The sequence below is a fragment of the Dasypus novemcinctus genome, chromosome 11 (assembly GCF_030445035.2).
Source record: "Dasypus novemcinctus isolate mDasNov1 chromosome 11, mDasNov1.1.hap2, whole genome shotgun sequence".
NCBI classification, from domain to species: domain Eukaryota; kingdom Metazoa; phylum Chordata; class Mammalia; order Cingulata; family Dasypodidae; genus Dasypus; species Dasypus novemcinctus.
The window spans coordinates 125064380-125081528 of NC_080683.1; the positions used below are offsets into that span (position 1 = coordinate 125064380).

The 17149-nt window shown below is 44.1% G+C and overlaps 1 protein-coding gene across 2 annotated transcripts in view; it reads left to right on the forward strand.

The window, feature by feature from the left end:
• Positions 1-8020: 8020 nt before the first annotated feature.
• Positions 8021-17149, forward strand: part of GRM1 (glutamate metabotropic receptor 1) — a 382716-nt gene continuing 373587 nt past the window's right edge. Inside the window, exon 1 of one of the 2 annotated variants that reach the window (XM_071218698.1) lies at positions 8021-8765. In XM_071218698.1, the coding sequence (XP_071074799.1) occupies positions 8066-8765 (700 nt within the window). In that variant the 5' untranslated portion in view covers positions 8021-8065. The remainder of the gene's footprint in view (positions 8766-17149) is intronic. The other variant, XM_058307603.1, reaches the window with a different exon arrangement.

Genomic DNA, 17149 nt, shown 5'->3' on the forward strand with positions numbered 1-17149 from the left:
GAGCATTCTCTTGTGCCACCTCAGCTCCCTGGTCTGCTGCATCTCTTACTGTCTCTCCTCTGTGTCTCTTTTGGTTGCAGACACTCTCTGCAAGGACCAGCACTACACACAGGCCAGCACTCTACATAGGCCAGCTCGCCACACGGGCCAACTTGCCTTCACCAGGAGGCCCAGACATCAAACCCTGAACCTCCTATATGGTAGATGGGATCCCATTTACTTGAGCCACATCTGCTTCCCTTTATTAACTACTTTTTGTTTGTGTGTTTTTTTAGGTAGCTGGCCTACTGATTGAACCCAGGACCTCGTAAGTGGGAAGCCAGCACTCAGTCACTGAGGCACATCAGTTCCCTTCAGGTATTTCTTAAATAAGTACTAAAATAAAGCTATGGGGAAGCAGACTTGGCCCAGTGGTTAGGGCGTCCACCTACCACATGGGAGGGCCAGGGTTCAAACCCTGGGCCTCCTTGACCCGTGTGGAGCTGGCCCACATGCAGTGCTGATGCAGGCAAGGAGTGCCGTGCCACGCAGGGGTGTCCCCCACATAGGGGAGCCCCACGCGCAAGGAGTGCACCCCATAAGGAGAGCCGCCCAGCGCGAAAGAAAGTGCAGCCTGCCCAGGAATGGCACCGCACACGCAGAGAGCTGACACAGGAAGATGATGCAACAAAAAGAAAATACAGATTCCTGGTGCCGCTGACAACAACAGAAGCGGATGAAGAAGAACACGCAGCAAATGGACACAGAGAACAGACAACTGGAGGGGGGGACGGGGAGAGAAATAAAATAAATCTTAAAAAAAAAAAAGATGTGTCTAAAATAATGGTGAATATTTTAAAATGCACTCATATTTTTATATCCAAGAGATTATGTTCCCTTCAGAAAGCAATGATATTGCAATTGCTCAAATGCTTTTGGAGTCACCCTTCAGAATTGCCTTTAGAGACAAAGAAATATAATTTCTTCAGAATCACACCTCATTTTTCAATCTTAAAGTTATCCATTCATTCAACAAATTTTTATTGAGTCCTCGGTTCTCTTTTAGGTACTGGGGACTCAACTGTGAAGAAAACTGAGTTTTAGCCCTTCAAGAATCTTGATTACTTTTTATTATTCAAGAGTTTTGATGATGATTGTTCATTCCCAGGAAATTAAATCCACCCTCAAAGGATGATTATTTCCTGATTAATATTAAAAATAATGCATTTCAGTTTCCGAAAGCACTTTCATAAATATTCCAAAAATTGTTTCATTCATGGCAACATAGTTAAGTCATTATTTTGCAAGTAACCAAGGCATTTGTGAATAAGACCAGTTAAAACACAAATATGAAAAAAAAACCCAGTAATATTACTTTATAGTCTCATTTCATATAAGAGTCCCAAAACAGCACTTTCTCAGGATTTCCTCCAGACTTGGAAACTTTCATGGATAAGATGAATTTGAAGTGAACTTTTCAGAAGAGCAAATACATAGAAAAGAAATAAAAGGTGGGTGGATATTTTTTTGTGGAGCTAGTGGTGTGAGTTGGGGCATGGAAATGTTAGGCTTATTTGTCTAGAAAAAGTGTGGGAGTAGAGAATGGGATGAATTCCTGAATGGAGCTTAAACCAGAAGATGCATCAGAATTACCTAGGGAATTTCAAAATATGCCTTCACTATTCCAATAACCCCTCGGCTATATTTGAGTCTGGTTTCTCATGTTCTGGTCTGCTCCCCATCCCCACCCCAATTTAGGGAAGGGAAGGTTGGATATGAATAATTCTTGCTTTATTTCCATGGGCCCCCTCCCTAAGCAAGGTGCTTTGGGTGCCAGGTTAAAGAATTTAGACTTTATTCTGCTGGCACCTGGGGTCTGTTATGGGATTTGAGCCATGGTATTGAAAAGATAATGTTTTATACAGAGCAATATCATGGCGGCATGTTCTGTTACAGTGAAGCAGGTTCACAATATATTGCTGTTTAAACAGGAGTAATAATTTAATTTGTTGTGTAGGTGAAAGTAGTAAGATAAAACCTTTTCTAATGAAGGCTTTTATTGGATCTGAAAGTTTAGATACTTTTCTCGCTTAATTGTTCAAAAGTTGGCTGTGAGACTGTGCAAGTAGGTTACTGCCTTTATTAGAACTGTTATAAAAGACAGCTATTTTAAGCAAAGAGAACAATCACCTGTAATACTTATGCCCTCAACAGATGAAAGGCCCAAAGGAAAGGAATTCAGATTCATTTTTTAATTACTTAAGCATTTTCTGAGATGAGATAGCATCAGTTCGAAGCTCAAGGAAGACTAGAAATAACACTTAGCTCAGTTCAGAGGGTCAATTCTTTTTCACACTCAATGTATGAATTTGGAATATAGATAGCATGATATAGAACTGCTACTAATTTGTTCTCTGAGCACAGGCAAGGAACAGGCTCTCAGCACCCCAATTTCCCCATACATCAGACCAGAATAATTTTACCCACCTCATATGATGTTCTGTGGATCTTCTTAAATGGTTGGTTTCAAATCAGATAGCTGCAACAGTGGGTAAAAGGCTATATTGCATTTACGTTTACCTTCTTTTTAACTTTCATAAAATTTCCAAGTTTATCTTGCTGTAAGTTAATGTATGCATTGCAACAATAGAAATGGTTTTTTCACCTTTGGAACAAATTTTGATGGTTCAATTGTGATAAAGTTTGTGGAGTAACTATGGCTCTAAATATTTTAATGCTAATTTATCTATTTACTTGCACTTGAGAAATAGTTGCAAAATAATAACCGTCCCTACATTATATGAAGAATAAATTAGAAAAATTCTGCAAAGTGCATGGCTTTAGTATTCTTAGAGAAAGGCTGATGTTCTTTCTCTGAGAAAGATGATGTTCTTGTATCCAAACACTTGTCTAGCAAATATTTGAGTACCTCTCATTGTTTGGGGCACTTGGGATCCAGCAGGGAATAAATCAGGTAACAATTACAGCCCTCCACTGAGCTTCCAGAAGAACTGTGTTTACCTTTTTCTCCTCAAGTGAATTTTAATGTTTTGACAATAAATGCTTGGACAGCGGTGACAGAACATTTTGAGGATAAATATTTGTTTTCCGGGTCTATCTTCAGGCATTCACAGAGCCATGGAAGGCTTCTAACTGCTGTGAAAGCTGATGCCTTTGGTCCTAGCCCCACATGTATTGTCATGCCTAATTAATCAGATTAATAAATAATTGACTGAATTAAGTATGGCTTCTTTTAGTTCTTACCTTTTAAAAAGATTTTATGTCCTTACTCAGCTGACTCTTATTAAAATGCCTTCTATTTCTAAAGGAAGAGGTTAACTTTTACCATTTGGGTTGTCTTTGGTTTAGACTGAAGTCCGCTGAAGACATGGTGACTTTCCTCTTGGCTTAAGCCATGTAGATAATGCAAATGGAGAAGTAAACTGAGAATTCTCAGTGGTTCTTGAATGATTTTGCTGAACCCATATACGAATGCAAGAACTGTCTTAATAGATCAAATCATTTGTCCATGGGGCCCAATATTTTATGGAAAAACATGATATTTGCACTCCACGACGTACCTTAAACATCCATTATATTCCTTTAGAAATAGATTACACATCAATTTTCCACGAAGACCTTCTTTGACCCCATTTCTGTTTTCAGGCAGTACTGCTTCTTCAATAATGAGTTTATTCCCATTATGCATATTTCCCTTCAGCTTTTACCTTTCTCATTTGAAGACTGCAGTTTTCAACTGATTTTGTGAGGAAACATCACCTCCTCCGGCTCATTGCCAATCTAGACCAGTTCCTCCATGACGTGCATATTGCTGGAAAGCAATGAGTTGTCCACACATTTCTAAGGAGAATGACCACAGTTTTAAAAATGAGTATTAGTTGTTTTATTCTCATAGAAGAATGGTGAGTATCTGCTGTCCTTATTGTTACAGCTGCCAATTAAACCATCATCTTGAAATAATGCATCAGATATTCCTTTACCTAGCCTCCCTCCAGGGCACTTTGCATGAAATAGATTTCCCAAACTGAAATACAGTTAACTCCTTTTTACCCTGCTATACATCACATATTGAGTGTAATATGCTGCCTTATGGTCACTGAATAAATATTCATAATGACAGCACTGCTGGACTCTCACCCCTTTCACACTCAGGGAACTCTTATTTTTTCAGTTGTACATAATTCATCCCCTTCTTAGTCTCTCCAGTTCTGCTAACAGAACCATCCTTAGATGTTGCACCTGCATTATATTCCACCTCCCTCGGTAAGGGCTTTATTTTCAGAGAGTGGAAGTATATTTGGGTGATCTTGTCTTTTCCTTTCTTAATGCTTTATTGTCTTATTTTTACCATTCTAAAGCTTGGTCTTAAATTAAACTGATAATTTCACATTGAATGTAAGTTTGAACTTATTTTTTCTTTACTACCTGTTTTGGTTTCCTAGGCTTCTCAACCAAATATTATGGAATGGGTCATGTTAAACAATAGAAATTTATTTGCTTACTGTTTTGAGGTTAAGAGAGAGTCTAAATCAAGGCATCATCAATACTTTCTCTGCGGAGTCTGAGGCATTCTGGGGCTGTCTGCGGCCATCCCTGGTCCAGGGCTCCTCTGTCACCTGGTGGTGCACATGGCAGCCTCTCCTGGACTCTGTTCTCTTCGGGCTTCCATTGATTTTCAGCTTCTGGCTGCTACTCTGTGGTTTTCTCTCTATCTGTCTGAATTTCATTCCACTTAAAAAGAATTCCAGTAATAAGATAAGACCCGTGCTGTTTGAGGTGGGCCACAATGTAACTGAAGCCACCTCATCAAAAATCCTCCTTACTATGGCTCTCACCCACAGGAACGGATTCAGTTTAAGAATATGATTTCCTGGGGCACATACAGCTCCAAACCCTCACACTACCTCGAAAATATAGTTGATACCTGTAATTCTGGTATTTATATTTCCCAAATTCATCCTCTTTAAAAAGATATATTCCAGCTACCCTGTAAGTGTAGTTTTTACTTGGACTGTGACATGAATTTGAGAACAACTCCTGAACATTTAATTATTCTTCAGTAGCAGAGTTTCTTCCTAAATGCCATCCATGTGATCTATTAAAAATATTCAGCCCTAAGGAACACATATTGACGCTAAATGTGGCCTTCAGAGGTATTATATTCTCTAAGGCTGCAAGTCATGATTATTGCCTTATCTATACATAGAAATCTCTGCACACTCACGATACCCATGAAATATTCCAGGAAGGTCATGCTTAAGGCTTATCTTACTAGAATGCCATTTTCTAAAATGTCAGCTTAAATGGCGGTGGGAGGCAGTAACCACCAGTGGTTGGAGGCTCAGGGAACTGGGGATGCCAATGGCAAGCTCTTTTTACAAGTCTTCCTGGGGCACTGGTGGGGGCCAGTTTTGCCCTGTGTGTCCAGACAGAAACTTACCTCCTCCCATTTTCCTTCAGTAAATATGAGGTCACTTCCAGAAATGAGTCTAACTAGTGTGCACCTGGTTCAGGGCATTCTTTGTGGAAGGAGAAAAAAGATGCTATACTCTTTAGGTTGTTGAAGAAAAATCCAGAAGATCTGACATGTGCAGAAAGACCAGAATCAGAAGGGAAAGAGCTTCAGTTCTTGCCTCTGTTGTGTGGACCCCACTGAAGTGTATGGACAATCGCCGCCGTGGCCCGCGCTCCAGCCTGCCGCGGCACCTCCCCGGGCACAGGGTCTGCAGACCCCTCTGCTCCTTGAGGTGTGAGCAGGTTGGGGAGGCACCCGGGCCCCTGTCTTTCCCCTCACCTTCTGCTCAGAGGTGGGATTTAACTTCCAACGTCCACACAGCAGAGAGCAGCCCTGCAGCCCTGGCAGGAAGGTGAGGGCAGCCAGCAGGGGGTCTGGATGGGTGTTTTGCACCCAGGGTTTTCCCGTGACCTGACTCATCCTCCACCGAGTTCCGTCTGGACCTGGAACACGCAGCCGAGCTCGCCTCTCTTCGTGGGTCTCACCTTGACTCAGGCGCGCCCCTCCTGGCCGCTCCCACCCCACGAGGCCTCTTCGCGTTTTCCTAGCAACCTGCGAGTAGAGCCTTCTCCTAGCTGCCACACACGTATTTACACTGCCTCCCTCGGCAGGGCTTTAATTCCAGCGAGAAAATGTAGTTGGGTCCCTGAAATATATTTAAAAAAGCGCCCCCCCCCTCCGCGGCTGAGGCGTTTGCCTCGCCTCTCGCCCGCTCCGGCTGCTGCCTTAACTAGTGGAGGAATGAAGAGCCCCCACTTCTCCCCGGCTCCCCCCACCCCCTTCATCAAGCGACTGGGGTTCGTGCATGAGATAATAGACAAGCCTCGGATGACCCGCTTTCCCCTCCCCCTGCCTCCCTATTTCTCCTTGCGGTAAAATATCGCCGAAGCGAGAGGGCACTCGCGTACAGCCCAGAGCGCATCCGCGCGGGGTCGGAGCTGGGCGCCGGCGAGCCGACCGCGGCCGCGGGGCTCCGGCCCGAACCCCAGCGCGGTCCACCCCGACGCAGGTGCGAGCCGAGGCCAAACCCTCCCGGCAGCCTCAGGTGAGCGGACCCCTCCCCGCGGGGCAGCGCGCCCCCGGCGGCAGGCGCAGTCGCCTCGGTGGGCTTGCCTCCGCGTCCCCGGCGCATCCCGGTGGCCGCGCTGCTCCAGCCGGCATCCCCGCGAGGCTTCGGGACCCCGGCGCGGGGTCGTCCCCCCGCCCTGGCCGGCCTCCCCCTGCCCTCGCTCGCGGTCGGCTCCGCAGGTCCTCGTCCGACTCCCACCTGGAGGAGAAAGGGAGCCGGGCAGGGCGCGAGGCGAGCCAACTTCAGCCCCGCGGGCGGCGGGGGTTCGGCGGCTGGGGCCCCGGAGCGGGTGGGTTTGGAGCTACCTGCAGGAGCGCGGGCTGCGGGGCTGAGAGCAGAAAGTGCGGGTGGCGGGGAGGCGAGCGGGCCGTGTGCGTGCGGAGAGCGGGGGGAGGGGAGGCGGGAGCGCGGCGGGCTCGGGCGGGCGCCGGCGCGGGGAGCGCGGCGCAGGCCTGCGGGAGCGGCCCCGCCGGCCGGGCGCTGTCCAGGGTGCTGGCGGCGGGGCCGAGCCTGCGCCCCGCGCCGCCGCCGCTCCCGCCTCGCTTCCCCAGCGAAGGGGCGCCAGGTGGGCGAGCGCGGGAGCCCCTGCAGCCCTCCCTCCGTCGCGGGGAGCAGCCCACCTGAGCTGCACCCCTCCTCCCAGAATATCTAAGGTGCGTGTGACTTCTCAGGGGAGGACGCACCGAACTCCAACCGACTGAGACTTCACCCCGCGTTGCCTTAGTAACTCATATGGATTTTCCTCAAGCCGGCAAATTTATAGTTACTACTTGGACGGCACGCCAGGGTCTCGTCAACCCACAGAGTTACAGTAAAAGGGGCTCCCCGGGTCCCTCTCACTTCAAAGTAGAGTCTCTACCTCTATTTTGGAAGTTTCTAAATTTCTTCTGGGGAAAAAAAGTTTATTTTTTCAAATCCCTTGAGTTGAGCTACCTGGCTTCTGCCCGTCCCTTCCCTCCCCCCACCCCAAGTCTGGAAAGGTGATGGGCTTTGCGCGCTGAGGGAGACGCGGGAGTGGAGGCGGGGGCGGGCGGCGGGCCCGGGGCAGGACGCAGCGCGCTCGGCGCCGCCCAGAGCCGCCCCCGGGCTGCCCCTTCACCGATGTCAGGCTGTGCTGAAATGAAAAGGACAGGGAAACCGCGAGCATCGCCGAACTCGGAGTTTTGACACAGTTCCCTGATAACGGGGCTTTTTATTCTCGTCTTCTGATGGCAGCGCCCGGCTCACCGCTGCCACCGCGACGCCCGTTCTTCAGTTTCCCTTGATGCAGCGGCAAAGAAGAGGCCTCGCAGCCCCCTGAAATCGCCTCCAGGGCGCGGAGGAGGTCGTGCAGGATCCGGAGGAGGAGGCAGCGGAGGGCAAGGAGGCGGCGGCGGCGCCCGCCGGGCCCCGTGCGCGCGGGGCGCAGAGCGCGGCGAGCCGGGCGGCGCGCGGCCCCGGGGTGCTCGCCCCGCGCGGCCGGCTGCACCCGCGGGGGCACGATGCTCCGGCTGCTGTGGCTGCTCCTCCCGGCCGTGGTCCTGGAGATGCCCCCGCCGCGCGGAGGCCCCGGCGGGAGCGCGCTGCTGGCGGGGGCCTCGTCTCAGCGCTCGGTGGCCAGGATGGACGGCGATGTCATCATCGGAGCCCTCTTCTCCGTGCACCACCAGCCTCCGGCCGAGAAGGTGCCCGAGAGGAAGTGCGGCGAGATCCGGGAGCAGTACGGCATCCAGAGGGTGGAGGCCATGTTCCACACGCTGGACAAGATCAACGCCGACCCCGCGCTGCTGCCGAACATCACCCTGGGCAGCGAGGTGCGCGACTCCTGCTGGCACTCGTCCGTGGCGCTGGAGCAGAGCATCGAGTTCATCAGGGACTCGCTCATCTCCATCCGCGACGAGAAGGACGGCGGCCACCGCTGCCTGCCCGACGGCCAGCCCGCGCCGCCGGGCCGCCCCAGGAAGCCCATCGCGGGCGTCATCGGCCCCGGCTCCAGCTCCGTGGCCATCCAGGTGCAGAACCTGCTGCAGCTCTTCGACATCCCGCAGATCGCCTACTCGGCCACGAGCATCGACCTGAGCGACAAGACTCTGTACAAGTACTTCCTGAGGGTCGTGCCCTCCGACACCCTGCAGGCCAGGGCCATGCTGGACATCGTCAAGCGCTACAACTGGACCTACGTCTCCGCGGTGCACACGGAAGGTAGGCGCGGAGGGAGGGCGCCGCGGGCCGGGGGTCCCAGCGCGCCCCTGCCTACCCCGAGGCGTGACCTGCCCTGCGCACCCCGCCTGATACTGCTTTTTATCCTCGTCCCCTCATAATTAAAATGTCAGGAAACTGACCCGGGGGAGTTTCTGGAGCCAGCAGGAGCTGAAAAGATAGCACACTCTCCACGCAACTGCAGCACTAGAGTTTTTAAGACTTCTATGATATGCCCTCAGAGTAGGGGCTTGGTTGGGTTTGGATGGCTTATTTACTCCAGTTGCTATATGGCCCTCAAGTAACTGTCAATGATTTTCCAAGATCCTATTTGAGCAATTACCAAAAATGAAATTACTGTCCCACAAATTAGACTCGAAAGCGCTGCATGGTCTTGAACAGAGAAAAGTGTTTCTTTCCCTAGGCGCCCTTTACACATCCAAGACTTAGCCACGGATGCGGCACTAACGGTATCACCCACCTCCCTCCATCAGAAACTTCTGGTTTTCATTCTGGGGTGTCTAAGATAGAAAGGAACAGCACATGACATAAATCTATATTTTAACAATTGTCCAGGTGCCCCCACTTTCCCAAGAATCATTGTGTTGTATGAGACAACAGTAGCGTTGCTGACCTTTTGATCTGAGTTCTGGTTTCTAGTGTTATTCTTCCAGCACAATGACTTGACCAATTACATCTTGGCAATGGAAGTACAGCAGGTGGATGTCAGGTTTAAAATGGGCTTTTAAAGTGAAATAGATTTACCTGAAGTAAACAGCTTTGCTTTTCACAGAAACCTATAGACCTGGATCTCAAAGAATTTTTAAAAGGTTTTCTTTACTTTTCTTGCCTTAGCCTATGTAAAGTTTTGGATAATATGAGACTTTTGAGCTTATCTACTCTTAACTTGCTCACTGGGTTCATGAAGACACTGATGTCTGGGTTATAGATTAATGCCCAGAACAAGCCACATACATGCTAACATTTGGAAAATAAATTTGAAAGTAATCTTAAAATCAAATTATTAAAGAAAGACCTTAGGTATGCTTCATGTTCTTATAATATTGACACTCTCTTCAGTTACTGGTGTGAGGTATCATTACAGAAATTAAAAAGCTACTTACTGAAGTATTTATATGGTTAATGTTAATGAGAACAGACACTTATTTATAAAGGGAGCAGAGTTTTCAGACCAAACAAACAAAAATAATAGAAGTCTACATTATAGTTTCAGATTTTGCTTTTGGAAGACATTTTCTACTGCAATATTGTGACTTTCTAACAACTGACTCATGTTTCTGAATCTTGACATTGAAAAGTGAACTGCATGCTTCTTTTTCAACAAAAATCACAGTAACTTTTCTAGGTACACAAATTTAATTCAGATATTAATTCTTTACTTTTAGCATTTAGTGCCAATTTCCTACATCTTAATGTTTAATATAATTTTCTCCAGGGCTTAGCTAGAGCATCCTGAAAGTACAAGTTACTAACGTGTTAAGGTATCAGCACTGCAGAGATTCTTAAAAGGGAAGAACAAAATCTAGAGTGAATGCAATTTATTTAAATATTTAACAGTTCTCCTTCCATTGAGCTAGGTAATTGATAATTGATATTAGGAGTTTAAATTCCTCCTTTGGGAAGAAGCAGTACTTCATTTTTGTGTGTTGGTTTTATTTTCCATGTTTATTATAACATCATTTTACTGGGGGAGAAAAAAGGGGTGCAAGAAAGACTTTGAATTATCTAAGTGTTTTCTGGTTGCATCACTGTGCTAAGAAATACCAGCAATGGTGCATTTTCTCACAACTGGAGTTATATTTTTTGGAAAATAAATTGGACCTGTGTTTGTTAATTTTGTTGAGGAAGGGTACAATTAAAATGTCACCTTCTATTAGTATGGGTTACTTTGTTTCATTCCTGCATTCTGACTGGTGTTGTGTGGCAGAGAGAATGACTCAGGCAGCTACAGTAATTGATTACAGACTTGATTGTATTCCTAGTACCCCATCATAGCTAACTCTGGTGTTTATTTTATTGCCAACAGCTTATACCATTTGCCTTCCCATTTATATAAGATTTCTTGTTTCTTCTCAAGGCAAATTTGTTTCTTTTCTTTTTAGACACAGCAGCTATAGAAACTAAATTGTTTTTATTTTTTTTCTCTGCAAAGAAATTTAATAGCCTCCTTTGTATAAGCGTCAACTGAAAATTCATTTTTTTCCCCCGAAGGTTTTGCCCTTCTGTTCCTCAGCAGCACATGAGGTACTGGCCTGCAGGCCCTTTTTTTTTTTGGATCATTTTGTATTTTTCCTTCCTTCAGACTGATGGGGTCACCTACTGGTGACAGTTCCCTGTCAAAAAGCCTTTACGACCACGTAGCAGCATTGCCTCCTCCATCTGGGCACTATTCAGCAAGGAATCCATTGGTCTGTCATATTAGCAACCGGGAGCTTAGAATCCTGGGGCCTCCAGTGACCTTCACCTCTCCTATTGAAATCAGCCATCCCAAGTCAGTTTATCATCACCATTTTTCCCATGAGAAGTTAACCACGTACAGTTAACATCAAACCGGACGGCTAGACAAGAGCACCGTAACTTCTATGGTTAATTTTGATTGTCTTTTAAGGTAACACATGTAGCATCTTATTCTTTGAATAAGATTATTGTTGTAGTTCTTTGTTGTTTTACTTCATATTGAAGTCAAACTTGGAAGTATTTTCTGATTTGTTTTCATCAGAGATTAATTGTTGCTTCCTTTTATATACCTTCTCATTTACTACAACATTTGTGCCATCCTTGTCCTCTGACCTTGACAACTATCAGTTTCTCTGACATAGAAGAGAACCAGTGCCCTGTGATAGGCTCATCAGAAATGTCTGATATGGGCTCCTCAGGGGTGTCAAAATGGGATCTGCCCATGAGTGTCTGCTGAAGCAATAGTGCTTCGACACAAATAAAAGTTAAATGCACTTTGAGCATGCTGCTCACCTCACCTGGAATATGTATCTTTACAAATGCTAAGAATAGAATCCAAAAATAGCCTACTTCTGAGAAGGATATCTTGGCCAAGGACACTGTATTCCATCCTACTGATAAAGTGAAGATTCCCCATCAAAAGGCAAATTTATTATTTCAATAGGTTGTAGAAAACAGAACTTCAAAATAACTCCAGCTGATTAAATTCAAAGCATTGAACAAGTCTAATAATATTTTTGAGTTTGTAGTTTTCCAAGTTTTGGGGATATTGCATAAATTCCCTTTGTTTTAAGTACCTTTCTCCTAGTAGTTTGTCTTGCATAGTCACAAGAGTGTTGCTATGATGAGGGGTTGAGTGATAATGCTTTTCTTATGAAAATAGTCCCTTCAGGATGGGCTTTTGTTTGCAGTTAGGTTTTCATTGATTGTACATTTTTTGGCACTTGCTTACGTTTTATATGAAATTGGTCTTTTTGGGCTTCTTTTCAAAATCTGTTCTTCTTCTTTTCTGAGACTCTTTTCTATTTAATATGAGACTTACCTTAAACACCTAATGTTATTGAAGGGAAAGGTCCCTAAGCCATAAACACATTAGTTAACTATTACTCTAGCTAATGCAACCACCAATAAGAATTTTCTTTCTACTAAATATCCTATTTCCTATCTATTCACCAGTAACTTTCACTTTTATTTCCTTGCCTTAATTTCAACCTACTTTGTAGTAAGTTCCTTTAACCAACTGCTCTATTTTGTCATAAAATAAGGGATGGGGGTGTCTTGAAAAGTAGTTTAGGCCACCCCATAAAGGATGCTTAAAATACCATTATTAAGTCCTTGCAATGAAGAATTTTTACCTGCTCTTTCTTCATTGTGATTAGGGTTTTTAATTAGAGTGGGAGAATATAGGAGTTAAATTCAGAGGCAGAATCCCACCTGGCTATTCATCTGTATTTCTCTATAGGTACCTGAAATAGATTCCCCCAAGTTTCCACCAACCCTACAATGGCTAATGGGTGTTATCCCAAACAATGCAAATTCCTCTTCCATAGGACATTTGTCTTCAATGAGTCCTCTCTTCTATGCCATACCTCACAGTTTCTTCATTCATATGCTCTAGTTTCTAGTCCCCACCATCATGGGTGACTATAATAACTCTTCCATCAGTGAATATCCCAAAGTCTTTTTAAAAATATGTGCTGCTATTAAGACATCTCTCTCATTGTATTGTCACTGCTTTTGTTGCTATACCCAAGAGTAGACTTTGTTTTCTTTTCCCACTTTTAAATGCAAAGTTATTAGCTTAAGCTTGCCTTTCCAATTTATCAGTAAGTTCTGGGATGTTGATTATTTAATTCATTTTAGCACCCCAGCCTTGTACCTCAGGGTGTGCTGATATATTTTAATATGAATAAGATAGCGTTAAGTATAAATCCTCACAGCCCATCATCAGCAAACTTCTTCCTGGTTAATTTTGATGTCATTCAGCCTGTTATGAATTCTCTTGACCCTAACTTTTCCAATGCATACTGTATCATCTTGTTGATACATAGGCTGATAATAAAGAAAAATGTGTAAGTAGTTTAAATAAAAAGTCATTACCTTAGATTTTCAACACTAATGGAAGATTTACTGCATTAAAAACCATACACGAGATGTTTAAAGATAGTCTCAGTTATTAAGTAGGTACATTCTAAAGGGAGTGCAATTGGAACACTTGGAAAATAAGTAAAAACCAGTTACTACACTATAGACATTTAGAAACATGAGTTTATACATTTTGGAGAAACTAGAAAGAATATATTGGTGGGGTGTAATTAGCTAGAAAATACTTACATCAGAAAAGGAATTTTGGTTTATGTTTTGTTTAGGAAGATAGCGTTTGCAAAAATTATAAGCAGTAGTAAGAGTGTCCCATGGGAAAAATAAGAAGGCCTATTAGGCACAAATAGGAACTGATAATGAAGACAGCGACTCAAATGTGGGCTCGGATGCTCTGTGATTCCTGATTCTTTATGCACATGAGAGACAAGCACTGGAAACTCTGATGCATGTCTGTAGAGTTTTGGTTTCAAGAAAGATATATCTAAGCAGAATTTGATGTGATTTGAAGATAATTAAAAGAAAATTAATTTTTACTGAAATGTGTAGAAGCAATCCATTGGATGGGAAGGGGAAATTAACTATACATAAGTTAGTTATTGTAGAAGTGTAGGTTTAAGCTGCTAAAATAATTAGGAAAAACACAAAAGATGCTCCAAAAAGTAAGGTTTTATGGGAGAATTTCATGAGCAAAGAGTTAGAGACAAAGAGTGAGGGGCAAAAATACCTTGATGTTTGCAGTCACTCCCAGAGAACCTAGGGAATGGTGAAATTGACAACCCCATAATGAGCAGGTTTCAAAACTATGATTCTATGTGTTTAAATAGTAAGAGCTTGAATTTGCCTGTGCTCAATTTGATGTGAACTTTGGCCAAGAGAATTAGAGAAGATGTCTGTATACCCTATACCCAACTTGCAACAAATATGTATTGAATTAGTGAGGAGAGAAACAGGGTTTCACATGTAGATTTGTCCATGATTGGGAGCCAGCTGAAGCCTTTGAAATAGGCGAGCTCTTCCATGTCTAACTGTAGAAGTCTAAGAATTAGACCTCGAGGCACATACATTATAAGTGAGAGTGGGTGAGTGACAAGAAAACAGCCAGGGTTGGTTATGAGATACTTTTTTTGTAATAAAAATGTTCACATTCAAATGCAACCTTGACTTTCTGGAGCCTTTCTAGCTGAGCTGCTGGGATCCCTGAGACTTGGCCTCTTTAAGCCCCAACTTCTTAAATTTTAGATATTTTACCAGGTTATCTTCGAAAAATATATTACATAGTTCCCTGACTCCTTTTAAAGAGAGTGCTGAATTTAATAGACACTTTCCTTGAATATGCAAAGTAATTGTTATGAATATAAATTGTTGCATTGTGCTGGGATACAGAGATGATATTGGAGCATATTGAAAAATAGAAAACCATCTATTCCTAGTCAAAATGGACCCAGATTGGTTTACTTTTGAGTTTTTATCCCTCTTTATTGACTAAATCTTTTTTTAAAAGTTTATTTATTTCCTCCCACCCCCTCATTGTTCGTACTCACTGTTTTCTGTGTGATCATCTTATTTTGTTGTGTGCTTGGGACCTTCCATGTGGGAGGGAGGTACCCAATCTCTTGAGCTGCCTCCACTCCCTGCTTGTGGCTTTCATTGTACTTCCTCATTGTGTCTTTTCATTGTGTCATCTTGTTGCATCAGCTCTTTACATCAGCTCATTATGCCAGCTTGCTGTCTTGCTCATCTTCTTTAGGAGGCACCAGGAACTGAACTGGGATCTCCCATATTGTAGGTAGGCACCCAACACTTGAGCTTCATCTGCTTCTCTTGGCTAGACTTCAAAAACCCACTTCCTAAGTTATGAATCATCATTTAGTGAGTAGTTAATATGTGCGAAGGACTGAGGTGGAAGGCAATAATGAAAAAGGAGGCATCTTTATTATTCTGAAGCGTGTTTAAGCTCTTCCTGATTCCTCTGCTGTACTGTCAATCCTTTGGAGCAGATTTTAGAAGGAGCTGGGCCTGTGTTGGGCAGGAGGAGCTGGCACCTTCTCCTGTGCCTCTGCCTTGCGGCTTGGCCAGGGCCGTTGGTCTTTAGCATTGACATTTTCCCTGGGGCGCTATGGAGTTCCTGCAGAAGGGCTGTTCTGTGGATTCTTAATAACTTGCTGAGCAGGGAATGGAGTGGTGTCATCACAAAGAGACGCGTTTAAAGCCACATTTTCAGCAAACCCTGTACAAGACCACTGAGGGCTGAGTAGCTGTGGTTGAGGAGAGAACAGTTGAGTGAGCACCTGCAGACCCTGAAAAAACAGCTCCCAATATACGCTCAGAAAGAAAAGGTTGTCCATTTTCAGAGAAGCTACTGGGAAACAAGGTCAAGCTTCTATGCCAATACATAAAGCCTTGTCAAAATGATGTGGCTGACATCAAACCACAGCATTTCATTAGATCCTCAACTGATATAGAAATATTTATATAATTTATACGTGTGAGGTCTACTTCTTTTTCATACATGATTGCTCTTTATAAATGCCTACAACAGTTTAAATCTTAACTTACAAGAAAAATTATCATTCTAGTGTTCTCAAGTCTCACAGGAAGTTTTGCTTTTTTAAACTTAAGGCATTGTGGTACCAAATATACATCGATGTTTTTATGAAGGCAATTTATTGGCACAAGCAGAAACCTGGTGGTCAGAAATCTTCATGGGTCAAGTTTAGGATTATCTCTTTTAGTCATTTCATGGCCAACAAATGAAGATTCAAGACAAATAACTGAATGACCCAGATAAAAGTCTTAATTGGCAATTGATGCATAAGAAGATTTTGAGGAGAACTACTTTGATTACTAAGGAACTTATTTTGCTTTCCAATAAAGACACAACCACTTATTCATTAATGGACATGAGTGTCTATTATGTGCCAGACACTGGTCTTGGTGCTAGAAAAATGTAAAATAATAACACAGTGTAATAACTATTATTGTCCTCAAGGGTTCCATAGTCTGGTTTCTGTTTCCCATAGAAATATGTAGGTAGTTATAGACTTGTGGGCTATAGAAAAGTACATTTAATTACCACATGTCATTTTGTTTACAAATGCACAGAAGACTGCTCACAGCTAGCTTTTCAGTTGCTTTTGTGCAATTGCCACCAAAAGCACAGATTTTTAAGTAATACCTTAAGAAGCCCTTCTCAGCTGATGAAATTGACCACATGTGAGAAATCAGTCAGATGTAGATTCTTGACCCTAAAACCTAGCAACATAAGATGACAATGAAAGTTTGGTGTCTGCCATAGATTTTAGGGACCTTTCCCATGTTGGATATGAGAAAACAATGCCCCAGAGGAAAAAAAAAATGGCTTGCCCAAGACCATAAAATTCATTTGTGGAAAAGCCAGGGCTCATTTGGCTTTGTTAGATTCAGGACTTTCTTAAACCAAGACTTTAAAAAAATCACGATTGTATGTGAATAGACAACATTCACAGTTCACGTTGGCTCCGATTGGACCACACCATTGGGTAAATCAGTGCTGATGAGGCCAGGGTCCAGGATTTAACATTGTGGAAGCGTTAGGCTGGGTTCGCCACTCCTTGACTCCTCTGGTCACTGTAGATAAAGAGCCGGCTGGGTTGGGCCAACGGCATAAATATACACCCACTACTGGAAACACAGTTCTTGGTGTATGCCTTGCTGATTCTCTGCCAGGGGAAGACAGACATGCTCTTCCCTAGGGGAGGGGAAGGTGAGTGTCAGAATGGGCTAACAAATGTAACAGATACTTTCTCCTCGGAAGCCCATGTAACTGG